The following is a 26693-nucleotide window of genomic DNA, read 5'->3' as shown; positions in this document are numbered from 1 at the left end:
TGTACAAAATTCTTAACAAATCTTTGATAAAAACTACAGACCTAGAAAATATTGTAACTCATGAATGTCTTTACGCTGTGGCCAGTTCATTATTACCTCTACTTTCTTGGGATCTATGCAAATACCTTGAGCTGAAACGATGTGACCAAAATATTCAATTTGTAAGAGGGAGAAAATGAGATCCAAGTGTTTCTCATGTTCCTCTCGATTCTTGCTATAAACCATAATATCATTGAAGAAAGCTACCATAGATCCAAGTGTTTCTCATGTTCCTCTTGATTTTTGCTATAAACCATGTAGGAAAATAGGTTTTATCATCCGACTAGATGTGGCAAGTGCATTAGTCAGCCCAAAAGGCATTAGTTTGGGTCCTAAAAGCAGTCTTGAACATATCAGGCTCGGTCACTCTCACTTGATGATACCCTGACTTAAGATAGATTTTGATAAATATTGTGGCTCCTTTTAACTTGTTAAGAAGGTCATCGACTCTCAGAATGGGGTATAGATTCTTTACTGTTATTTTATTCAAGGCACGATAATCAATGCACATATGAAAAGTCCCATTTTTTTTCTTAACAAAAAGAATAGGTGCCTCGAATGGGGAACTACTAGGTCAAATCAAGCCTCAAGACAAAAGGTCTTCTATTTGAGATTGAACCTCTTGCTACTTAGGATGATTATGTCTATATGGTGGCTTGCATGGCGAAGCATTACTTGGGATAAGATCAATCTTATGGTCCTCACGTTTAGTTTGAGGAAGGCCAGGGGGTAAGTCTTCCATAAAACAACCAACATGGGTAGATCAAGACGCTCTTGCTTAGGTTTTTCAATCTCGGGGCTAGCCTCAACCTTGTTGACCATAAAAAGTTATGTTTTATCATGTTTGTGCAAAGCTCTTCTACCTTGGGTATGTGACAATAAAGGCCAAGAGGGAAGGCTCTTGTCACATTCCAAAATCATGGTCTCAATGTCTTGAGGTAATAGTGTGCTCAAGATAATTAGGTTTAATATTGTGATCAACGCACCAAGGCATCCCAAGAATAAGATCTTGCTCACACAAAGGAGTGACTAAGATATCATGCCTCTCAGCTAATGGCTCTATAAACAACTCAAGATCCTTCACCATTTGCAAACAATTGTAATGTGATCCTTGAAAAGCTGATTTGACTTTGTATTTTGTTTTGATGGATGGAAGATCTATTTCCTCACCTAAATGATGTGAAATAAAATCATGGGTGCTTCCATCATCAAACAAAACATGACATTCTTTTCTGTGTAATGATGCAGTCATGCGTAACAAAGAAAGAGATGCACTTTGACTTGAAGAGCACTTACCTGAAGGAATGTAGTCAATGTCCTCAGTTTCCTCCTCATATCTGCCCTCTTGCTTGAAAGATTCATGCTGGGATCCTTCAGCAGCATCATTGATGTTGTTGACTCGTGTAGAGTGGTGCTAGCCATTATTGTTAGTATGGCCATTGGTTCATCCTCCCTTGCCTCCATTGTTATTGTTAGTATTATTTCCCTAAGTACCTAGCTTGCATGTAGCAAGTGGGTTCTTTGGATACTCAAAAGAATAGTGCTACTTCTCCTTGCGACTATAACACTTGACAAGTATACCAGTTCTTCGATTTATATTTGATTTAGTAGGCTTCCAACTAGACTTATAAAAACTTTACCAATTGGGCCCTCCTTCTTGAAGAATGGAGTATGTTTTTGTGCTCGAGGAGTATGAGTACCAAAGCTTCTTACCTGTTTGCTTTCTAATTCTAATTGTAATGCCAAATCCATAGCATTGGAAGTTGTAGATGGTTGAAGCATGCGCACATCAGTACAAATAGTAGGTCGAAAACCCTCAACAAAGGTACAGCATTACTCCTTCTATGGTACTTTTTCAATGGTCTATAATTGAAGTAGGGCTGAATTACTTATTAAGACTGACCACCAAAGCCTTAGACATGTCCTTACTTATTAAGACTGATACTCAACCGGTGATCTTTGATAGACACATTAAATGGGCTACCTTTATTGACCGTTTTAAACCAATGATCCAATACCAACCAAGCAAAGACAATGTAGTTGCCGATGGACTGAGCCGCGATGACCTAGCTTATATAATATCTCAGTCATGGAGGGAGAGCCTTCTGAGCCTATGAAGGATGCCTATGCCACTAATCGAGAACTTTCAAAATTTTGGCATAAAATTAAGCAAGCCAATGGTACCCCTATGGCCTCATATTCCATTCATGATGAGTATGCTTGTGCATCACTGCATCAGTTCATCATTTGGTACTAGAAGAGGTGCATCAAGCACCCTACATGGGGTATAGAGGTATTGATGCAATGTATCAAACTGTAGTTCACAATTTTTTCTAGCCCAAGCTTAAAGTCTATGTTGCATCGTTTGTTGCACAATGTCTTATTTGCCAGAAATTCAAGAGCTACAAGGGCAAATATCAAGGTTTTCTTATGCCTTTTTCAATTCCTGATGGTCCAATGGGAACAAATATCTATGGATTTCATTAGTGGATTTCCTACAACTAGCTCATTTTTTTATATAATTTGGACTATCATAGATAGATTTAGCAAATAGGCTTATTTAATAGAGGTGTATCACTCAACCCCATTAAGTGCTAGTTCTGGGGTTAAGCATGGAGTAATTCTTAGACACATCATTTCCAAGAATGGGATCTCCATAGACTATAATAAGATCAACCTCATCTTTGAGCTCACACCTCCTATGAACCCTAACGATGTACAAGCTTAAAAGGGCACACGAGCTATCACCAAAGGTTCATACTCTTTTATGTAGACATTGCCCATTCGATATACAAGTTACTAGCGGCTTTTGTTTGGACTAAGGAATGCCAAGTAGCCTTTGGCACCCTTAAACTCACCTTGGCTAGCGCACTAGTTTTAAGGGCACCAAATTGGTATTTGATATTCAATGTCCACACAGATGCTTTGAAATTTACAATAGGGTGCATATTGGCTCAGTCAAATGGGCATAATTTAGACTACCCAATCTATTTCGCAAGCCGTCAACTCAATGATGCTAAAGTAAATGATAGAACGATGAAGAGGAAAGTACTAGACATGGTATATGTAGTTTAAAAGTATAGATGGTACTAGCAAACAAGTTTGTGTTCTTTGCTGATCCACGAGGCACTTCCTTACCTAGTAAATAAGCCATGCATGATGGGGAGAATAACCCACTGGATGTTAATTCTTCTCAAAATTGACTTCACATCACAGTTCATAAGGGGAAGACTCATGTGATGGTTGATCACCTATCTCTGATCCCCATGGAGAACCACCAACAAGTGTTGAGGATGATCTTCCCCATGCCCCACTCTTCTTTGTTGACTTGATGTCGGAATGGACAGAGGAGATTGGACACCTTCTCACCAATTGGTTACCACTAAACAAAACCATTAACAAAGATAGGGCTCTCAAGCTCACTAAGGATTGTTCACTGTACCAAATAATAACTAGCCAACTCTACCATATGGGGAAGGACAGCATTTTGCATTGGTGTGTGTGTGAGAGGATGAGTTTATAGAAGTTCTCGATGAAGCCCCTTCATGGATTACTGGTGGACACTTTGGCGCATGAATTATGGCATGGAAGGTATTGCAAGCAAGCCTTTGGAGGCCCATGCTTTTTGCAAATGTGACTAAATTTGTTAAACGCTGCAACCCGTGGCAACAAGTGAAAGTGCCTCAACATGTTGATATGATGCCCCTCACTGATGTGTTGACCAATCAACCATTTGAGAAGTGGCGTATCAATTTCATAGGCTTGATAAGCCGAGTAGCCAAAGGTATGGGGGCCCAATACATCATCATGGCCATCGATTACTTCACAAAATGGCAAAAGAGCTGGCCCCATGAGAAGGGCCAATGCAAGATTGATGGCCAAATTTTTGTATCAAAATGGAGGTTGGGATGCCCATTGGAGATAGCCAGCAATAGAGGAGCCCATTTCCTCAACGAAACCATCACCATCCTAACAAGTGAATTTATGATTGTCCATGAGAATTCCACATCATATTACCCTAGGGCCAATGGCTTAGCGAAGAGCTCAAACAAGACGTCTTGCTTAATTATGACCCAAACGGTCAAAGCTAGTCAAACCGAATGGGAACACAACTCTAGGTGGCACTAAGAGCCTACCGCACCACATACAAGTAGCCACCAACTTCACCCCCTTTAGCCTAGCCTTTGGGGTAGAGTCAATCATGCCCATGGGGCTCGTAGTACCTAGCCTGAGAATTGTAGTAAGAGAGAGACTATTTAAAGAGGCCATTCCCAAAAGGGTTATTGAGCTAGAAAAGATTGATGAGACTAGATTCGAGCCGCATATTGCCTTAATGTTGAAAAAGCACGATGGAAGAAAAGCTTCGATATCGCAAACTTAAGAACAGGGATTTAAAGGAGGATGATCTTGCACTTCTACATAGTGTAAGAAACATTAAGTGAAAGCTTAAATGCAGGGGCATGGCTCCCTATCAAGTGGTGGAAATAACCCCCCAAGGAGCTTGTAGAATTGCTACGCTATGGAAATGGCTGGTATTATCAACGATAGCAAGCTTAAGCAATAATATAGCCTCCTCATCCTCCAAACACGTCAAGCTATCCATAGGGGGAAAGAGATTAAAATGAAGGTTGCCTACATGAAAAGGCAAGTGATAAAAGAGGCCTAATTTTGAAATTTCAAACTTAAACAGAAGGGTTGAATGACAATGACAAGGCAACTTTAGAAATGATAGACAATCTTGATGATCTAACAATTGACCCTACCAAGTTGCCAATAAAGTTGCAGGTTTGCGGACAACCAGTACATTTTGCCAAAGCCTTAGTGGATTCTAGAGCAATCCACAACCTCGTCTTGCAGCAGGTATGGCAATGACTATCAAAGGTACCCCTTAAAGATAATCCTTCTCTAGTACAAGCCATTAATGGTCAAGGCAATGCCCACAATTGTTTCTGTGGATATTGACATAATTGTGAATTACCATAGGGTGGAAAGACGCTTTTATGTGATGGCCATAAGCACAATCAATGAATAGGTCATTCTGAGCAAAGCGTGGTACTAGTAGATCAATTGCCAAATCAACTACCAATACTACACAGTCACACTAACACATGGGGAAAGTACTTCTATGGTAGCCCTCTATGGGAGTACCAAAAAGCCACACCAACACCTACAAAGCTAACACGTTCTGAGCAAACCATTTTTCCTACCAACTCACTTATGACAAGGACTAGAAGAAGATGCAAGAGAAGTCATAAGATGTGGATACAAAGAGAGATACTTCAAGCCCAACACTATTTTAAAGGGGGAAAGTATATTTGGATTCCATCGGTTGTGCCTCAGTATTTAGCTCCCCTTCAAAAAAGTCATGTACAATGGGTCCCTAAAAGGATGCTAGAGACCCAAGGGTATTATGAAGGAAATGCCTATATTTGGGTATCTAAGCCTTGCCAATCTAATCCTCATTCCTTTACAAGATACTCCATTCCCAAAAATGTGGTAGCATCACCCCATCTATAGAGGGGTGAACCTAAGGATTTTGACATGGGAGGGCCAATAGGCTTATGCCAAATATCCATATTGGCAATCACACATGTACCTAGTGCAAACATGGGAACCTTCACACTAGGCATCCTAGCATCCAAATCCCAATATAAACATTCTTCCTTTTGCAATCAAGTTACACTTGTCATCAAAATTTTATGTTAATAGCATGCATTATTAGTTGCATTTTGCCTTTTGGAGGCACCGCCTCTTTCTTTGATCTCCCCTTACCTCTCGAATTGCCTCTTTCTCTTTTCTATGATTGCATTTCCAAGAGATGTCGATTGTAACTATTTTTGTGGTTGTTACCAAAGAATCAACATGCATGGTCTCTATCAAATGACCACCCTATGCCTCTTCTAGAATTTGAGTAAAAGGAATGAGCTTGGCTTGCATTATTGCTGTGCTCAAATGAGGTACCCTGTCCCTCATTTCTTCCATAACCATAAGTGAGGTGAGCTTCACAAAATCTAAAAGTGTTTGTTGTATGAAAACTGAGGTTGTAAATAGCTTCCATGCCTTATTTGTGAGGCCATTTAGCATAGTACTCACAAGGTCATCATCATCCTGTGGTGCATGAATAGATGTAAGGGACTCAACAATTCCATTTATCTTCAAGACATTCATTTATTCACATGTTTTCTTTCCACATTATTCAGCTGGATCTTCCTTGCCTTTGTATTTGTAGCAAACATCTTCTCAAATGTGGTCCATACCACATGTCCACCATCCACCTCCATCCAAAGGCCAAGAATGCCCAATTTCAAAATAAAGGTACCCATGTCAGTTTAGTCAATGCTATGGGGCCCTTAGCCCATGGGTTACCATAGTTGGTTCACTTCCCATTAATTTAATCCATTTCTTAATACCCTAGGCTTTAGTGTGCTTAGAGATCTTGGTAGATTGCTTAATGGCCTGATTGCACATCATTTCATTTTGCACTCACATGCCTTCATTGTAAAGCCTTATTGGCTATTTTTTGGCATTTGTGCACACTATTTAAGCCTTGTAAAGCCTCTTGGCTATTCCTAATTGCATCATTTGCCACATAAGCCTTGTAACAGATTGGATATATATTACAGCTCTTTCTTCACCAGTAGTTCAGGTTGCAGTTGATATAAACAATGCTTTTCACAAGCACTTTGAATACTATTTGCATCATGTATATCATTAGTAACCTCAAATTTGGAGGCATTTGCTAAGTTTGACAACTCCATATTGATTGTTGGTGGTTTGTAGATGGTGATAATCATATAATCAATTTTGGGCTTTGAAACATGAGTTTCTATGATCTCCATATTGATTGTTGGTGGTTTATAGATGGTGATAATCATATAATCAATTTTGGGCTTTGAAACATGAGTTTCTATGATCTCTATTCCTTGTGAATCATATGTTTGCAGTACCACGCTTCTATTTAGTGGAACACATGATCCAGAGGAGGAGAAGAAATGGATTGCATGGAACTAATCAAAGTGAATGTATGAAACTATTTTGTTTGGATTTCTTGTAAGCACAGCACATCCAATTACATAAGATGTGCTGTTCCTTGAATGTCAAGTTTGTATTCGTGAAATGATCTTGTATTTAAAGATTGGATGGTTATGTTGTATGTTTGTGTGTGTGTGTGTGTGCACATGTACATGTGCATGTGTGTGTGTGCATGTGCAGGCGTGTGTGTATGTGTGTGTGTTTGTGTGTGTGTGTGTGTGTGTGTGTGTGTGTGCGTGCGTGCGTGTGCGTGTGTGTGTGTGTGTGCGTGCGTGTGCGTGTGCGTGTGCGTGTGCGTGTGCGTGTGTGTGTGTGTGTGTGTGTGTGTGTGTGTGTGTGTGTGTGTGTGTGTGTGTGTGTGTGTGTGTGTGTGTGTGTGTAAGGACTAGTTTTTTGAAGAAAAATACATTCTAAAAAACTCTACCTGAGTATTACTGTATCTATCAAATATCACGAGTGAAGCCACCATATATACAAATTTGTATGTTCTAGTTCTTTCCAAAGCCTTTCCAGATGTCAAGAACTTACGAAGAACTTTAAGTGGTATGAAGATTGAAAAAGTTTAATAAACATTAGGGAAATTTGGAGCTCATTTTGGGGCCCTCTAAGGAATTCCCTTGAGAGTATTCTCTCAAAAAAGGGGGGCATGGAGAATTTTTTACAGATTAGCTCAAAACTTGTCGGACTCAGTAGTTTCAGAACCTACTCTTTGAGGGCTTTCCAATGATATGTACCATGATGGGGTTTGGACAGGGGAATGGAAAGATACAAGGAAGATTCCTTTCTTATAGGAGAATATTCGCATTAGGAAAATAGAAGACCTAATGTGAATATTCTATTATCCTAGACCTATTAGGATAATAGAATATTCACATTAGGTCTTCTATTTTCCTAATGCGAATATTCTCCTATAAGAAAGGAATCTTCCTTGTATCTTTCCATTCCCCTGTCCAAACCCCATCATGGTATATATCTTCTATTTTCCTAATGTGAATATTCTCCTATAAGAAAGGAATCTTCCTTGTATCTTTCCATTCCCCTGTCCAAACCCCATCATGGTATATATCATTGGAAAGCCCTCAAAGAGTAGGTTCTGAAACTACTGAGTCCGACAAGTTTTGAGCTAATCTGTAAAAAATTCTCCATGCCCCCCTTTTTTGAGAGAATACTCTCAAGGGAATTCCTTAGAGGGCCCCAAAATGAGCTCCAAATTTCGCTAATGGACCCTACGAAGTGCCTTTATAAAGTTGCTAGTTTAAACATGCAAAGCTTGAGATTATTCCCCTCTGAAGATTGTAGTTTATAAATGCAAAGCCATCGGATAGCTTTGCTAAGGTTTTTCCAAAGATCATAATATAATGTTTTTGGCATGTTCTTAATTGTGACCTTTGTGATAATATAAGCTAAAACTCAATTTGATTTTTGTTGGGCATGTTCTCAATTGTGACATTTGTAAATAATATAAGCTAAATCTCAATTTGAATTTTTTAAAGTAGACATGTTCAAACCATTGAGAGGTTTTTGAGAAAACCAACATCCTTGCACAAAAATATCCGGTAAGACAATTCATGTCAAAAGTATTATGCAAATAATGTAGTCGCATTGGACGGTGTAGATTAGAGCATTGTCAACCATCATGGCTCTCTACATGCGTGCACATGGAGGCCTAACTGCTACTCTCTCATGGTAATTGTGCACTCATGGAAGGGAAGCAAATGTTAACTCAATGTTCTAGTTTGCAAAGCATGGCATGTGAAGGCGCTAAAAATATTAGCACATGCATGGATTTTGGACAAAATGGACAAAATATAGAATATTTGTAGACGAATTGTTATTGTTGTACTAAGGCTTTGCAACCGGTAACTAGTTACAAAGAGACTTAGCTACAAGGTAGTAGTGCTCAGACAACCTATAATGCTCAACTCCAAGCTCATATTGGTTGGTGTTTGCCCTTGGATGGACAAAGCAATAACTGTACTAAGCTAAGAAGCCTCAAAAAGCATCCAAGTGCATCACTAAGCATCCCTCGTGTGAGTCATGTGTCTATCTTTTATCATCCACCTTCAAACACTAGAATCTAGTTCTATGATCACTCCTTATTGGATTCTACCATGGGGTCTTCAAACAACTTGCTCTACCACCTCGGCCACATGCCTGGAATCTCATGAATTGTGTATGTCCATGCTCCAAGCATGCAGGTGTGGAGGATTAACATCAACCCAGGATTGAGTCCTTGCGGTCCAAAACCTAGAGGAAACTCAAGAGGTTAATTGGAATAGTTGGCATGGAAACAATGATGGGGATTGGATCGGCCACAAAGCAAACATGGGAGCTTGGTTGGCTTGCACAACGAGGCTCCAACAAAGGTTGCTGACAATGAGGGGCTCTAGGGTAGCAGTGGTGGCACTACTCAAAGAGTGTTGTCTTAGGGGACTATGGCTTGGGTTCCTACAAGATGGGTTAGGTTGGAGTCAAAATTTGAGAGGACGGTTTCTAGTGAATTATATGCCAACTAGCAGCTACGAAGGTTGCTGGGGCCTAATTTTTTGTACCTATTTAAACTTGGACTTGGCTTCTAGGGGATGGGATATCAGATGGGGATGATGACCTTGGTTATGCTAGAATGGGGTCCTTATGACTCAATGAATTCCTTTGGTCCATCGAGGTCTTATGACTTCCTCTAGTCCATCGAGGCCTTAGCAGCATGGGAACTTAGGTGGTAAGCAAAGGGGCCACTCTCCACACTCCAAAAATACAATTGGTAAGCATATAGGAGATTCATGGCTGTAGCATAGTTAAACTTTATTGTAGAGAAGAGATAACGAATGACAACAGTCCATTGTTGAGGAAGGGTAGTGAGGAGTGTCACTCTACTGTTGCGCTCAGAAAGAAGACAAAATTTTGCTCCTAGAAACTTCCTATCCTCGGGTTTTGATACCAATGAAACACTAACTTCGGCAAAGATGGCTCTATGCTTGAATTCCACCTAGCCAAGAGCTCATAAGAGAAGCCCCTCATTTTGTGTCAGTTCTCTCTAGAACTCTCCTGCTAGCCCAGTGCTTGCCAAATGGCCTCACCTCTTGGTGCCATGTGTCCCCTAATGGACTCCTTCCATTAAGCCCTCTCCTGGGCTATCCTGTGCACCTCCTCATAAATGTGTTGGCGTAGCAAGAAAAATTCAGCAAGTGAAGCAAAATGGAGAATACCTTATTTATGAGAGCAATGCCCAATATATAGGCACAAGTTACATCCAAGAGTTACCTCACATGTGAGCTCAGTAGAGCATCTAGATCCACAAATCACTCCACTGATTTCTCAATCAAGCCCATGAATCTCTCAATCACACTAGAACCTTCTAGCACACCTAGACTCACACACTCCAAGAAGGGGACTCCTAGGCACACACCCATACATTAATTTGTCCTTCAAAATGCCTAGGCCTAGAGTGAACCTAGACCCAAGCCCTCTAGGCCCCATAATATGCAAGTACGGATGAGCCCTCTAGTTTGTCGCCTCACCATAACTAAGCTGTAGCTTTCGTGATTATGACTGACATAACACCAGCTTAGAATGTCATGGATCTTAGCAAGCTGCCTTATCTACTCGGTTCCCTTAATGTGGACATTGCTCCAAGTTGATCTGCATATGTCGATCTTGAGGTGCTCCCTCATCCTTAAGATGTCATATTTTCTTGTTCTCTACACCTTGCAAGAGCCTCTTGATCTACCTATGCTGGTTGTTTTATGGAAGACTTACCCCCTGGCCTTCCTTAGTCTAAATCTGAGGACCATAAGATTGATCTTATCCCAAGTAATGTTCCACCATGCAAGGCACCATATAGACATAATCATACTAAGTAGCAAGAGGTTCAATCTCAAATAGAAGACCTTTTGGCTTGAGGCCTAATTTGACCCAATACTTCGCCATTCGAGGCACCTATTCTTCTTATTAAGAAGAAAAATGGGACATTTCATATGTGCATTGATTATCGTGGCTTGAACAAAATAACAGTGAAGAATCTATACCCCATTCTGAGAGTCAACGACCTCCGTGACAAGTTGAAAGGAGCCACAATATTTAGCAAAATTGATCATAAGCAAGGTATCATCAAGTGAGAGTGATCGAGCCCGATATGTTCAAGACTGCCTTTAGGACCTAAACTAGTCACTACGAATTCCTTGTTATGCCTTTTGGGCTAACTAATGCACCTACCACATTAAGTCGAATGATGAACCATATTTTCCTACCCTATCAAGACATTGTGGTAGTTTTCTTTGACGATATCATGGTTTATGGCAAAAATCGAGAGGAACATGAGAAACACTTGGATTTGTGGTACTTTTCTTCGATGATATCATAATTTATAGCAAGAATTGAGAGGAACATGAGAAACACTTGGATCTCGTTTTCTCCCTCTTACATGAGAACCAACTCTATGCCAACCCAGAGAAAAGTTCATTTTTCAAATATGAAATTGAATATCTTGGTCACATTGTTTCAACTGAAGGTATTCGCATAGATCCCAAGTAAGTAGAGGCAATATTGAACTGGCCACAGCCTAAAGACATTCATGAGTTACGATCTTTTATAGGTCTGTGTAGTTTTTATCAAAATTTTGTTAAGAATTTTGCGCACACGGCACATCCATTAAACTTCTACGTAAGACTCGTGCTTTCTATTGGGAATAAAAACACACTTTAGCCTTTCAACGAATTAAAGAGGCAATGTCCCTAACACCAGTATTAACGATGCCAGACTTCACGAGACCTTTAGTGGGCATGGTTTTGGGGTTGTGCTTATGCAAGATGACCATCCGATTGCCTTTGAGTCACATAAGTTGAAACTAGTGGAGCTAGACTATTCCACCTATGATAAAGAGTTAGCTGATGTAGTCCATGCCCTTAAACTTTAGAAGCACTATCTTATGGGTTTTGAATTACTTATTAAGACTGATAACCAAAGCCTTAGACATGTCCTTACTCAACTGGTGATCTTTGATAGACACATTAAATGTACTGCCTTTATTGACTGTTTTAAACCGATTATCCAATACCAACCAAGCAAAGACAATGTAGTTGCCAATGCACTGAGTTGATGACCTAGCTTGTATAATATCTCAATCATCGAAGGGAGAGCCTTTTGAGCCTATGAAGGATGCCTATGCCACTGATCGAGAACTTTCAAAATTTTGGCATAAAATTAGGCAAGCCAATGGTACCCCTATGGCCTCATATTCCATTCATGATGACTACCTTTTCTACAAAAAGTGCTTGTGCATCATTGCATCATTTTGTCATTTGGTACTAGAAGAGGTGCATCAACCACCCTACATGGGGCATAGAGGTATTGCTGCAATGTATAAAACTATAGTACAAGATTTTTTCTAGCCCAAGCTTAAAGTCGATGTTGCATCGTTTGTTGCACAATACCTTATTTGCCAGAAAGTCAAGAGTTACAAGGGCAAATATCAAGGTTTTCTTATTCCTTTTATGATTCCTAATGGTCCAATAGGAACAAATATCTATGGATTTCATCACTGGGTTTCCTACAACCAGCTCGTCTTGCAGGAGGTATGGCAACAATTATCAGAGGTACCCCTTAAAGCTAGTCCTTCTCTAGTACAAACCATTAATGATCAAGGCAAGCCCACAATCGGTTATGTGGATATTGACATAACTGTGAATTACCATAGGGTGGAAAGACGTTTTATGTGATGGCCATAGGCACAATTAATGAACAGGTCATTTTGAGGGGTGGTGCTAGTAGATCAATTGCCAAATCAACTAGCAACAGTGCACATCCACACTAACACACATGGGGGAAGTACTTCTATGGTAGCCCTTTGTGGGAGTACCAAAAAGCCACACCAACACCTACAAAGCCAACACCTTCCAAGCAAACCATTTTTCCTACCAACTCACTTATGACAAGGACTAGAAGAAGATGCAAGAGAAGTCATAAGACGTGGATACAAAGAGAGATACTTCAAGCCCAACACTGTTTTAAAGGGGGAAATTATATTTGGATTCCATCGGTTGTGCCTCAACATTCAGCTGCCCTTCAGAATAGTCATGTACAATGGGTCCCTAAAAGGATGCTAAAGGCCTAAGGGTACTATGAAGGGCATGCCAATATTTGGTTATCTAAGCCTTGCCAATCTAATCCCCATTCCTTTCCAAGATATTCCATTTCCAAAAATGTGGCAACATCACCTCATCTACAGAGGGGTGAACCTAAGGATTTTGACATGGGAGTGCCCCAGAGTATAGAGGTACTAGCAAGCAGCTAGTCCGTGATTGACTTTGCAAAGAGATTTGGAACCACAAGAACCTACTGTCAGAACCTTTAAAGCAAGCTTCAAGATGATTCCAAGAGTTTTATGTCTCCAAAACCAATCAAGTAATGTTTATGTGGTAGTAGCACAAGAACCTACTCCTACAATGGAGCAATAGCACAAGAACCTACCACAGAGCTACACCCAAGAGGGGGACTACCAACAAACTCTGGTACTCCATTCCCAAAAAAGATCGTAGTCACACAAGTTTACTCCTAAAAATGGAATAGCCACATAAGAACCTATGGAATTAAAGGAGAAAGGTCAATTTATGACAACATTGCTCCTGTGGGGAGGAGAAGGACATGATGAAGTCCTCATCAACAACACCTTGGTACCTACCCCTAACTACCAATGGCCGTTGCTGTCAACTTGATTGTCTAACAAAATCAATTTCTATTCAAAATGGCTATCAACAAAGCATGCCACAATATGTGAGTCTTAATTACATGCATTCATGATTTTTATGTCTAGGTGAGTCTATAGGTTTGGGCATGATAGTCATAGGGTTCCTACACAAGTCGATTTCGTCAAAATGCTTCCAACTCTACTACATAAAGGCGACACTAAGTGAGTAGGTGAATAGGTTGCAAAAGCCCAAGTCAAGTCATAGAAGTCACCCACCCCCCATCTTCACCGAGAAGTAGGTCATCACAGGGGTATGTCATAAATGTACAACTACCCCCATGAGTCCTCTTCCAAAAGAACATTCAACGTAGGAGTCCATTTTCATGATAGGCACTCTATGCTAGCCATTACATGATTCCTAATGTGCCACTGCTAGTGCATTAATCCCAATGCTCCATCTGTCACTCATGATAATGCTAATGCCCTGTCGTTAATGCCATTAACACTAATGCTTTACCACTAATACTCTACCTATTGTGACATAGCTAATGCCACACCGCTGTGTTATGCTAACACCTCGCCGTTGTGTTAGCAAAAATTTATAAAAGTAGAGCCTGAGACCCTCCCCCATTGCCTTCACTATTTGGTCCAGATTTTGTCAAAATTTTTGCACAAATCCTGCTAGCCTACCTCATTGCTTCCAACCAACTTCCTGCTTCCCCGAATATCATCCGGATGTTCCATGTCCACTGACTCCTTCATCAGGGGTTTCCCTTGTTGCTTCCCAATGAAACCAAAAGAGGATTTTTAGTTTGAGAAGGACATTCCTAGTCTGGGCCCCAATCCTATACTTGCTACCACCCAATCCATAGATACCTTGCATCCATCATGATGCCATCCTACCTTGATGACAAAGAGTTGCGAGATGAAGCTAATTTGGCCATAGATCAAGTGGTCCTTAGCCAAGGAAAAAGAAGAATGGATGAGGTAGAGGAGCCTCAAATGGATACCAAATATTCTATTGTCTGGATGATGCACTCCCTCTTGGGTGCCCAATCGCTCCAACGATTTATGTGGCTGTGCCATTCATTCCAAATATAAGTACAATGCAACAGATGAGTACAGGCTGTATTATCATACAAGACCATTTATGAGGCCCTTCGCGACTCCCTCTTGGGTGCCTAATGGCTCAATGATTAAGGCCGGTCATGCCATTTGTTCAAGATATAAGTAAAGTGCAATGGAGGAGTACATCTTTACTATCATATAGGTCCATATGAGTCAAATCCAAATATTTGCATATGATATCTTATTCTTGGGATGCGTAATTTTATGAGCAAAAACCTATGAGTAGGTTTATCTGAGTGTATTTTTCAAGAGATTTAAAAAATTGTATTTCTTTAGGAAATATGGTTTTTACACTTTTATTTTCACTGGAACTAGATCCCTTTATCATAAAAATATACAGAATAGCCACTCATTCATTTTTACATAACATGAATTTTCTTATTCATAGACATCCTTTGTGCCCCTTTTATAATATTATACATATATAATTACTTATTAAACACATTTATATCAATATGACAAGAGGATTCTAGTATTTTAATAGCATAAATAACAAGATATTTATGGATATGTTTCTAAAGAAGTTTAAATGACTATAAATAAGTATTAACTTGGGCTTATATATCACTCTCATAAAGTACATGTAATATCTATTACTATATATGCAAGATTTTCCAAAATATAACCCCATAGATGTGCTCAAATGGGGTTTTTCGATCAATTTAAGTGGTTGAATGACTACATTTGGACATTGGATGTGAAAGTTATGCCACTTTTAAAAGTGCTGTCCATGGTAGTTTCTCCAGCGAAACTACCTTGGAAGACCTACTTCAAAGGGGTTTTGCTGGCAAAACTACTTTGATAGCTTGCTTCAATGAGGTTTCTTTGGAGAAACCCTTTCATGAAGCTAGGTTGAGAGAGGGTTTTCAATGTCACCACCTAATTAAGTAAAAGTTGTAAGAAGGATCATAAGGGAATTTTCATAAAGAAGTCTACTCTACATGTGGGTTTCTTCAAAAGCCATTCCATTATGTTACTCACCATTCCCAAAGATTCATGTAAAGATTTGTGTATAAAATAGGCATTGCTATAATACTTTGCATATTTCTAAGTGAAAATATGTTTTGTTCCGATCTATTTTTGCCATATTTTTACATAGTTGGAAGCTTTTTTTTTTTCGCTCGGATGCTTGGAAGATTTCGCTCAAAAAATGCTCATCCCCATTCTCACTGCTAGTATGCCGAAATTCTCATCAATGTTGAAGGCTCTCTGAGCCACAAGAATCTCCATAAAAAATAGAGTGTCTTGCATTTAATTTCACACCTACATCCACCTTTTTCTTTCCCTTTGCTTACTGTTAACTTTTTGGCATTTTTAGCACTTTTGATTAATGCATTCGGACTATTAACATGCCCTCATAATCTGCCTCTGGAATAGACCCACGATTGGGAAGACTCTCCAGGTCCCCACTCAACATACGTGATTCCTACTTCTCATGTTGGATACCATGTTCTCCATTTTTATCATCTCCCATGACACTCTTTGTATGTGCATACCAACTACTTATCTTGTCCAAAAACAACATCCATGCTCACTCTCATTGCATGTGTGATATCATTCTACTCTCATTGCGTGCATGATAGCATTAAAGAACGGTACTGTTTTGCTCAAGTGAGTAGCCAATGAAAATGCATTCTCTACCTTGGGTTTCATCTTTGTTCTCAGCTCATTCAGAATGTCATATGCAATAGATCCAAACACTTTCAAAGTGAGTCCCATTAGGATTCTTACTTATAAAATTCTCTTGATGTGTCATACCTGTTATAGTTGTCCTATTCACAATGTAAATAGTACTATGTATTGTTTCATCTCAAAAGTGTAATAACATATTATTCTATAGGCCACTCTATGGGCTATCTATAGATGTCACTCATTCCTTGGTATGTGCCTTGTAGGCCTAGATATTATCAGTTAGGACCTATGGTACACTTAGTATTAGTTCCAGTTGGGATACCTAGTACATGTATGACACCCAGTTAGGGTTTCATTATATTAGGTGTATCTTTTGTATTCTTTATAACTTTGGTAATACAACTTCAGCAGCACGCTTCGCTTCTTGTCTCCATCTCCTGTTGCTTCCGTTGTTCACTCCACCCAACACTGGTATCAGAGCAGCTTTGCCTTGGTTTCCAGCCTTCCCCCGCGTAAAAACTTCGTCTGGATCTCACTTTTGCTGCCTACCTTCTTTCAGGATAGATTTTCAGCAAGTCGCCTCTCTTTCTGGCTTCCTGCTTCCGTCCTGAAGGTTTCTGTCGTGAAAAGTTTCTCCAAATTACTTCCTTCTACTGGGCAACTGCTTCTACAGGCTGAATTGGCTGGAAACTGCATCGACTCTCTGTCCTGGAGCTTGACAACTGCATTCCCGGACTCCCATTTGCTGGTCGACACTCTTTCTGAGTGTTTTTTAGCAGGGCAACTTCATATCTGCACCAGATCTATTGTGTTTTTGCTGGTCGCCTCTCCTACTGGGCACCATTTAGCTGGGCGACACCTATTCCTGGTGGTTTTCAGCTAGGCGACTGGATCTGGTTGCATTCCTGGCTGGGGCGACTGCATTTTAGGCATTTTCCCGCTGTTTTTCAACTTCGACAGCACCATTGTCACTTTTTGAGTGATTGGTTTGCTTCCTGGAGCTGGAATACACTTTCAAATCAGAGATTTACTATTACAGCAATTGTATTTTGCTATTTTTTGGTCATTTCTACTTGACATTGTGCCCGTGACACTCAGATCTTGCACCAGAATCCCCTCTTTTGCTGGGCGAACTAATTTTGGTGGCATTTGGAGTGATATTCAGTCACCATTTGCTGATTTCCAGTCACTTTTGACTACTACATACAGGCTGTGTGCTTGTCATTGACTTCTCTCAGCTTCTGGGCTGATATTTGGTCATTCTTTGGTGGACATTTGTTGTCTTTCTTTCACAGGTTCATCTGGTAAGCTTCTGTTCTTTCTGTTGCATAGTTGGCAATGCCCTTGTGCCTCTGGACTTGGCTTTTCAGGTACCATTTGACAGTGGACAGCAGTACACTTTGGCAGTGATCTTGCTCAGTTGAGGTTATGCTTTGAAAAGCCTTGAGGCTTACGCATTCAGTCTCTGATACTTGCAGTTGAGAGCTTGAGGCTCTTGCTCTTTGTTTTTGTCATTCTTGTGCATTTGACTGCATAATGGCTGGTGGCAAAGATGACTTCTTTGGGGTCTTCGGTGCTGATGATAAACTCGATGGGGTTAACTACCCTATGTGGTCATTTATGATGAGGCATGTCTTGGTGGCCAAAAATTTGTAGAATATTGTGAATGGCAATGAGCCTAGGCCTGTCAGGCAGGCTACATCTTCCATTAGTGATGTCACATCTAGTGGTTCTTCCCGTGATGCCTTTGTACCTCCTACTCAGGAGATGATTCAGTGGGATGGCCGTGATGCTAAGGCGCAGGCATTGATTGCTCTTTCTGTTAAGAAGAGTCTTATACCTCATATCAGATCATGCACTACTGCTAAGGACTCTTGGGATATTGGCCCAATATGTTTTGGCTGGATGCAGTCACATGTGCCAATTATGTGCTCAATAGGAGCCCCACCAAAGCATTGAAAACAGTCACACCCTATGAGGCTTGGAAAGGACACAAGCCAACCATTTCTCACATGCGTACTTTTGGGTGTTTGGCCCATGCACATGTGCCTTCACAGAGGCGGACAAAGCTGGACGATAAGGCTATAAAATATATATTTTTGGGATACAGTGCAGAGAGTAAGGGTTATAGACTTTATGAGCCTTCCACCAAGAGGGTAATTGTCAGTAGAGATGTCATCTTTGATGAGACATCTTCCATGCCCTTGCGGGACTGCAAAGTGCAGTCTACACTTGGTGTCTCAGATATTTTTGATAGTCTTGTGCCATTGCTTGGATCTGATGACTCAGATGATGCACCACTGGGTTATGCTTCTCCACCTAATGCTCATTTATAGCCTACTACACAGTCCCGACAGCCACATGTTTTGACACAGATGCGATGTGCTTCTAAGGACATTGTGGAAGAGACATTAGAGCAAGAATTGGCTGATATTAGACAGCCTAAAAGAGCTCCTCGTTGGCTCTTTGAAACTCTAAAGGACAACAAACTTGATGCTCCTTTGCAGGCACGTACGAGAGCTACAGCCAAAAGAGATTTGGCAAACTCGGTTGCTCGTGCATTGATTGCTATCGCATTTGATGAGGAGCCTGTTTGTCACAAAGATGCTTTCTCAAATGAATCGTGGATGAAAGCCATGCAGGATGAATTGGACTCCATTCATGCAAACAAAACATGGGAGTTATGTGACTTGCCTGCAGGCAAACATGCAGTAGGGACTAAGTGGGTATACAAGGTAAAAAGAAAAGCTGATGGTTCAGTTGACAGGTACAAAGCCCGTCTTGTGGCCAAAGGCTATGCTCAGAGAGAGGGCATTGATTATGAATAGACCTTTGCTCCTACTTCACGCATCACCACCATTAGATGTGTTATTGCCTTGGCTGCCCATAATAATTGGGAGGTGCATCAGTTGGATATAAAGACAGCATTTCTCAATGGTCTTTTGGCAGAGGAATTCTATGTTGCTCAACCTCCAGGCATTGAGGTTGAAGGGTCTGAACGCAAGGTATGCCGGCTTAAGAAAGCCTTATATGGATTGAAGCAGGCACCCAGGGCTTGGTATGATAGGATACACACTCATTTGCTCAGCCTTGGCTTTCAGAATAGTCCTACAGAAGTTACTTTATATATCCGCAAGAGGGGGGAAGATTTGCTGATTTTGATCCTCTATGTGGATGATATGATTCTCACTGGGCCACATCCTGAGAAAATTGCAGATTTCAAGCAGGAATTACAGTAGTCTTTTTCAATGACTGATCTTGGCCAGTTGCACTACTATTTGGGCATTCAATTTGCTCGATCTGAGGGGGGAATTGTGATGTCACAATCGAAGTACATTGGGCAACTTCTACATAGATTTCAGATGGAAGATTGTAAACCTGTCTCCACCCCATTAGAGACTGGTTTTCATTTCTTTGCTGAAGATGGCAATGGTCCATGTGATGCTACCTCCTATCAGCAGGTAGTTGGTTGTTTGCTTTATCTATGTCATACTCGGCCAGACTTGCAGTATGTGGTTTCTCAGTTGAGCAGATACATGCATAGTCCCACTCATCACCATTGGCATGCAGTGAAACGTGTCTTCAGGTACATCAAAGGCACGCAATACTTGGGCCTTCTCTACAGGGCTGATACTTCACTTATCATGCATGGGTTCACTGATAGTGATTGGGCTGGTTGCCAAGATACACGCAGATCCCACAGTGGCAATTGTTTTATGCTTGGTTCTTCAAGCATCTCATGGTTCAGCAAGAAGCAGGCTATAGTTGCCACATCTAGTCATGAAGTTGAGTACAGAGCAACTTTCACAGCTACAGTAGAGTGTGTTTGGCTACGGAAATTACTTACAGATCTTCTGATTGGTCAGACAGCTCCTACCGTCATCCATACTGACAGTCAGAGTGCTTTGGCTATAGCACGAAATCCAGTGTTTCATGCTCGCACAAAGCACATTGAGGTTCATTATCATTATGTCAGAGAGAGATGGTCAGATGGTGACATCAAGTTGTCTTATGTTCCCACTGAGGACAACTTGGCAGATCTATTCACTAAGGCTCTTCGGTGGCCTAAGTTTGAAGCTTTTCGACAAGCTTTACACTTGGTCCCTTTTGTTACGTGATCTGCCTTCTCTGTATAGCCATAGGTTGCTATATCCACATTGGATGAATTTGTGCAACCATGACCTAGTCTTGGAAATGCAATCATAGAAAAGAGAAAGAGGCAATCCGAGAGGCAAGGGGAGATCAAGAGGAAGAGGTGGTGTCTCCCAAAGGCAAAATGCAACTAATAATGCATGCTATTAACATAACATTTTGATGACAAGTGCAACTTGATTGCAAAAGGAAGAATGTTTATATTGGGATTTGGATGCTAGGATGCCTAGTGTGAAGGTTGCCATGTTTGCACGAGGTACATTTGTGATTGCCGATATGGATATTTGGCATAAGCCTATTGGCCACATAAATGTGCAATGGCTAAAATCTATGCAATTACAGGGTATTGTGACAACTTTGCCTCTATTCAAGGTGGATGGTATGCATAAATATGTGAAGCATGTCAATTTGGAAAGAATCAAGGCACCCTTTTCCGTAGGACAAAAATGTGAGTGGACGACCATTGGACCTTATCCGTTTAAATGTTTGGGGCCTACATAGAATGAATGCATCAAAGGAAGTAGATGTTATGTTACATCCATTGATGACCACACAAGGAAAGTGTGGGTTTATTTAGTGAAGGAGGAGAGGGAAGTATTCACTCATTTCAAAAAGTTTAAAGCTGTAGTTGAGAAGGAGAAAGGCATTTCTATTAAGGGCATACGATCGGATGGAGGGGGAGAGTACTTCTCCAACTAATTCTGTTATTTCTTGAAAGAACATGGAATTCAAAGGTAGTTTACATGTAGATATAAAAATGGGCATCTTGTAGATATTGTGTGTGCTCTAATGAGTGGAATATGTTGGGTGGAGTGAACAACGGAAGCAACAGGAGATGGAGGCAAGAAGCGAAGCGTGCTGCTGAAGTTGTATTACCAAAGTTATAAAGAATACAAAAGATACACCTAATATAATGAAACCCTAACTGGGTGTCATACATGTACTAGGTGTCCCAACTGGAACTAGTACTAAGTGTACCATAGGTCCTAACTGATAATATCCAGGCCTACAAGGCACATACCAAGGAATGAGTGACATCTATGGATAGCCCATAGAGTGTCCTACAAACCCCCCTCGACGGTATGGGCTGAAGTATCTTGGAAACGTATCAAGATACCATCGATTCTAACTATTTTTGTGCTTGTTACCAAAGCATCAACCTCCATGATCTCTATCGAATGACCACCCTACGCCTCTTCTAGAATTCGAGTAAAAGGCACGAGCTTGGCTCACATTATTGTTGCTATGCTCAAATGAGGTACCTCCCCCTTCATTTGACCTTAGGCATTTTATTTGCAAACCTGTTTCTTTCTCAACCATAGCTTTAAAAGCTTTGAAATGCACCTCATTTCTTCCATAACCATACGTGAGCTAAGCTTGACGAAATCTAAAAGTGTTTGTTGTATGAAAACTGAGGTTGCAAATAGCTTCCATGCCTTATTTGTGAGGCCATTTAGCATAGTACTCACAAGGTCATCATGATCCTGTGGTGCATGAATAGATGTAAGTGACTCAACAATTCGGTTTATCTTCAAAACATATTCATTTATTGACACGTTTTCTTTCCACATTATTTAGCTCTTACTTTAGTTGGATCTTCCTTGCCTTTGTATTTGTAGCAAACATCTTCTCAAATGTGGTCCATACCACATGTCCACCATCCACCTCCATCCAAAGGCCAAGAATGCCTAATTTCAAAATAAGGGTACCCATGTCAGTTTAGTCAATGCTATGGGGCCCTTAGCCCATGGGTCACCATAGTTGGTTCACTTTGCATTAATTTAATCCATCTTAAAACTTTAGGCTTTAGTGTGCTTAGAGATCTTTGTAGATTGCTTAATGGCCTGATTGCACATAATTTCATTTTGTACTCACATGCCTTCATTGTAAAGCCTTATTGGCTATTTTTTTGCATTTGTGCACGCTATTTAAGCCTTGTAAAGTGTCTTGGCTATTCCCGATTGCATCATTTGCCACATAAGCCTTGTAACAGATTAGATATATATTACAGCTCTATCTTCACTAGTAGTTTAGGTTGCGGTTGATACAGACAATGCTTTTCACAAGCACTTTGAGTACTATTTTCATCATGTATATCATTAGCAACTTCAAATTTGGAGGCATTTGCTAAGTTTGACAACTCCATATTGTTTGTTGGTGGTTTGTAGATGGTGATAATCATATAATCTATTTTGGGCTTTTAAACATGAGTATCTATGATCTCTATTGCTTGTGAATCATATGTTTTAGTACGTTGCAGTACCACGCTTCTATTTAGTGGAACACATGATCCACACAAGGAGAAGAAATGGATTGCATGGAAATAATCAAAGTGAATGTATGAAACTGTTTTGTTTGGGTTTCTTGTAAGCACAGCACATCCAATTCCATAAGATGTGGTGTTCCTTGAATGTCAAGTTTGTATTTGTGAAATGATCTTGTATTCAAAGATTGGATGGTTATGTTGTGTGTGTGTGTGTGTGTGCATGCGTGCGCACACTTGCACGTGCATGTGTGTGTGCATGTGCATGTGCATGCGTGTGTGTGTGTGTGTGCGTGCATGTGCATGTGCATGTGCATGTGCGTGTGTGTGTGCGTGTGCATGCATGCGTGCATATGTGCGTGCGTGTGTGTGTGTGTGTTGCAAGACTTACTTTTGACAAAACCCGTACAACTTTTGAACAATATTTTTACATGACGTGACCATGTATTGATGGAACAAATCAAGGAGAGAGAATCGTCCCATTGCTGCTCAGCTGAAGGAAAAAAGGTCTCCAAGCAGCACCTCACCTTTGGTAATGATGATCGAGTCAATGACTTTGGCATGATGGATTTGGTTAGGACAACCACATAGTGTGTATGATAAAAGTACAAGGCATGGGTGTGTTGCGACTACATCATGTGTGCTATGCAAAACAAGAGGCATGGGTGTCCTTAGGGCGTGTTTCCACGACGGGCAAGTGCGACAGCACTGGTGGGAGTGGGGAGGCCCGATAGGCACCTGGCATTTAGGCCAGATGGGTTGGATTGGAGAATTGGCACCCAAGGAGATAGATAGATTGATTAGAAGTTGACAGGGTTGAGCATATCACATCCAATTCCATAAGATGTGGTGTTCCTTGAATGTCAAGTTTGTATTTGTGAAATGATCTTGTATTCAAAGATTGGATGGTTATGCTGTTTGTGTGTGTGTGCGTGCGTGCGTGTGCACACGTGCGATGTGCGTGTGTGTGTATGTGCATGTGCATGTGCGTGGGTGCATGCGTGTGTGTGCATGTGCATGTGCATGTGTGTGCGTGTGTGTGTGTCTGTGCATGTGTGCGTGTGTGTGTGTGTGTTGCAAGACTTACTTTTGACAAAACCCATACAACTTTTGAACAATATTTTTACATGACGTGACCATGTATTGATGGAACAAATCAAGGAGAGAGAATAGTCCCTCAGCTGAAGAAAAAAAGGTCTCCAATCAGTGCCTCACCTTTGGTAACGATGATCGAGTCAATGACTTTGGCATGATGGATTTGGTTGGGACAACCACATAGTGTGTGTGATAAAAGTACAAGGCATGGGTGTGTTGCGACTACATCATGTGTGCTATGCAAAACAAGAGGCATGGGTTGCCTTAGGGCATGTTTCCACGATGGGCAAGTGCGACAGCAGTGGTGGGAGTGGGGAGGCCCGATAGGCACCTGGCATTCAGGCCAAACGGGTTGGATTGGAGAATTGGCACCCAAGGAGGTAGATAGATTGATCAGAAGTTGATAGGGTTGAGCATGACAATTAGTGGATGAGGCTTTGTTGAGCGTCGCGATCAGTGGACGCAACACCAAACAAATCCACCATTTAAAAAATGCTCTATAGGCCACCCAGGCATGTAGAGATCTCCACATCCTCCCATGCATGAATTGAAGGGGAGGGGCATCCCACACATGGGTGAATCCCCCACTGAGGCGCATCTCGCACCTAGGTGTGCGCATTCACCCCTTTGTGGAAACAGTCCCTTATGGGGGGGTTCACACCACCTGGTCGCCCATCCTTCGAGAAAAGGGGCTTGGTCCAATACCTGTGCCGCGTCCAAAAGTGGAGAAGCGCCCATTCGGTGCGAGGTGAGCAATGCATGGTGTCCCTTACAACACATCGAGTCTCAATAAATAATGCATTGCAGCCAATTGAAAAAGAAGCGTCTTGAAAACGAATTGGGGAAGTTTCCCGCCATGTGAACAATTACATAATGCTCTTCAAAAAGTAGTAGGGTTCATATCTGATTCAGCACAGGTTAGGCGAGTTCTCTGTGTCATCTCCGAAATGTCGTTTCTTGCTTAAGAATTCGGCCCTTTTTCCTGTCTTGCCTTTTCTTCCCAGGGTCTTGCGTCCAATTTCTGCTTGTTTGCTCGATTTTAGGCTTTCTTCCTAGGGTCTTGCATCCAATTTTTGCATGTTTTGTCGATCTTCTTTTGATTGTTCTGGTCTCCCATCCGCAGAATCTTTGCAGAATGTCAAAGAGGGGAAAGTCCCGGGCCAAGGACGATTTTATTGATGATGGCTCCGAGGATGAAGCGCCCTCAAGGAAATCCGTCAAGAAAGACGACAGTGACGGAATCACCGTGTGCGAGGTAATAGAAGTGGCTTCCCGCATACCTTGCGCGTTTTATTCACTTCGTCTTGCAAGCTCAAACCGTTTGCAGCACTCATTCCCTCTTCTTACAGTACTGGGCTTACATTCGAGATTTTGTACAGCTTTCAGGACACCGGAAAGTGTCTGTTAGATCCTGGAAAGGCAAAATTTTTGTCGATATCAGAGAGTTCTACACGAAAGATGGGAAGGATTTGCCAGGGAAGAAAGGTCATTTGCTTTCCACCTGTCTTCCTTTCCCTTGCCCTGCTTCGCCCTTTTATGGTAGATTTTTTTTCACCCCTCTGCATTCTGAGCTTTTATCCACGTGCTAATTGGGTCGAACATCTGGTATTCTCAGGAATATCCCTGTCCCTCGATCAGGTCCGTCGACTGCATTCTTCTTTGTGCTAGCTTATGCTGAAGGTACGGTTTTGATTGACTAGTAGATCAGTCCTGCTGACAGTAGATGCTTATTTTATTTTTTGAAGTGGGAGGCGCTACGGGATCACATGGAGGACATCGATAAAGCTGTCCAAGAAAGTGGCTGATCTTCATATAGAATGCATGGCTTATAGCTACTAAATCTATTTTTTGAGCTAGTTCTAGGTAGTCAGTGGAGTTCAGGTCCTTTCTGATTTTGTTCCATGGCAGTTTTGTACAGTAATTTTGGCAAATTCTGCCTCTATAGTATATTGAGAGTCAGAAATGCACATACGAGTTTTGCATTCGGAATGTCAACCCTGTATTTTAGGATCGAATCTTGGCCGCAGAATGTAAGATTTCTGGTAATGATACATCCCTGTCAGTAGAAATTAGAGGAAGTGTGCCGAGACAGACAATGCACCAACTTAATGCTGCTTTTAGTCACCTTGGTTGCATCATGAGTTAATTTGCAGAGCTAGTGGAATAGTGAACGATAAGGTCCGCTTATAAGCAGTACCCTTTGTACTCTGAAGGGAATTGGTCACAGATTGTATCCATGTGACATTACCATTCTTCGCATATTGGTGTGAGTGATATTCTAATTAGCTGAAATTTAACGAGGACTAGTTTTTTGAAGAAACACATTCTGAAAAACTCTACCTGATCTCACGGGCTGTAGGAGTATTACTGTATCTATCAAATATCACGAGTGAAGCCACCTTATATACACATTTGTATATTCTAGTTCTTTCCAGACCCTTTCCAGATGTCAAGAACTTACGAAGAACTTTGAGTGTTACGAAGATTGAAAAAGTTTAATAAAGACCCTACGAAGTGCCTTTCTAAAGTTGCTAGTTTAAACATGCAAAGCTTGAGATTATTCCTATCTAAAGATTGTAGTTTATAAATGCAAAGCCTTCGGATAGCTTTGCTAAGGTTTTTCCAAAGATCATAATATAATGTTTTTGGCATGTTCTTAATTGTGACCTT

At 41.0% G+C, this 26693-nt stretch overlaps 1 protein-coding gene across 3 annotated transcripts; it reads left to right on the top strand.

Annotated features, from left to right (window-relative positions):
• Nucleotides 1-24815: 24815 nt before the first annotated feature.
• On the top strand, nt 24816-26417 carry LOC147897112 (RNA polymerase II transcriptional coactivator KIWI-like). 3 transcript variants are annotated; one of them, XM_087381740.1, is made up of 5 exons: nt 24816-24940; nt 25147-25278; nt 25403-25508; nt 25639-25661; nt 25769-26408. In XM_087381740.1, the coding sequence occupies exons 2-5, from the start codon at nt 25159-25161 to the stop codon at nt 25826-25828; spliced, it is 309 nt and encodes a 102-aa protein (XP_087237866.1). In that variant the 5' UTR covers nt 24816-24940; nt 25147-25158; the 3' UTR covers nt 25829-26408. The 3 variants fall into 3 exon arrangements, with proteins under 3 accessions (XP_087237866.1, XP_087237869.1, XP_087237868.1); XM_087381742.1 differs by having other exon boundaries at nt 24842-24945; nt 25769-26412; XM_087381743.1 differs by lacking the exon at nt 25639-25661 and having other exon boundaries at nt 25769-26417.
• The last annotated feature ends 276 nt before the right edge of the window (nt 26418-26693 follow it).

This window comes from Dipteris shenzhenensis, chromosome 11 (genome assembly GCF_047967505.1).
Source record: "Dipteris shenzhenensis isolate YYH24624 ecotype China chromosome 11, Dip_SZ_1.0, whole genome shotgun sequence".
NCBI lineage: Eukaryota > Viridiplantae > Streptophyta > Polypodiopsida > Gleicheniales > Dipteridaceae > Dipteris > Dipteris shenzhenensis.
This window is presented reverse-complemented; position numbering and strand designations above follow the sequence as displayed.

Coding starts and splice junctions, on each gene's coding strand:
- LOC147897112 (XM_087381742.1), top strand. CDS start 25,159: ATGTCAAAGAGGGGAAAGTCCCGGGCCAAGGACGATTTTATTGATGAT. Junction 25,509..25,638: donor GGATTTGCCAGGGAAGAAAG/GTCATTTGCTTT, acceptor TGGTATTCTCAG/GAATATCCCTGTCCCTCGAT. Junction 25,662..25,768: donor TATCCCTGTCCCTCGATCAG/GTCCGTCGACTG, acceptor TATTTTTTGAAG/TGGGAGGCGCTACGGGATCA.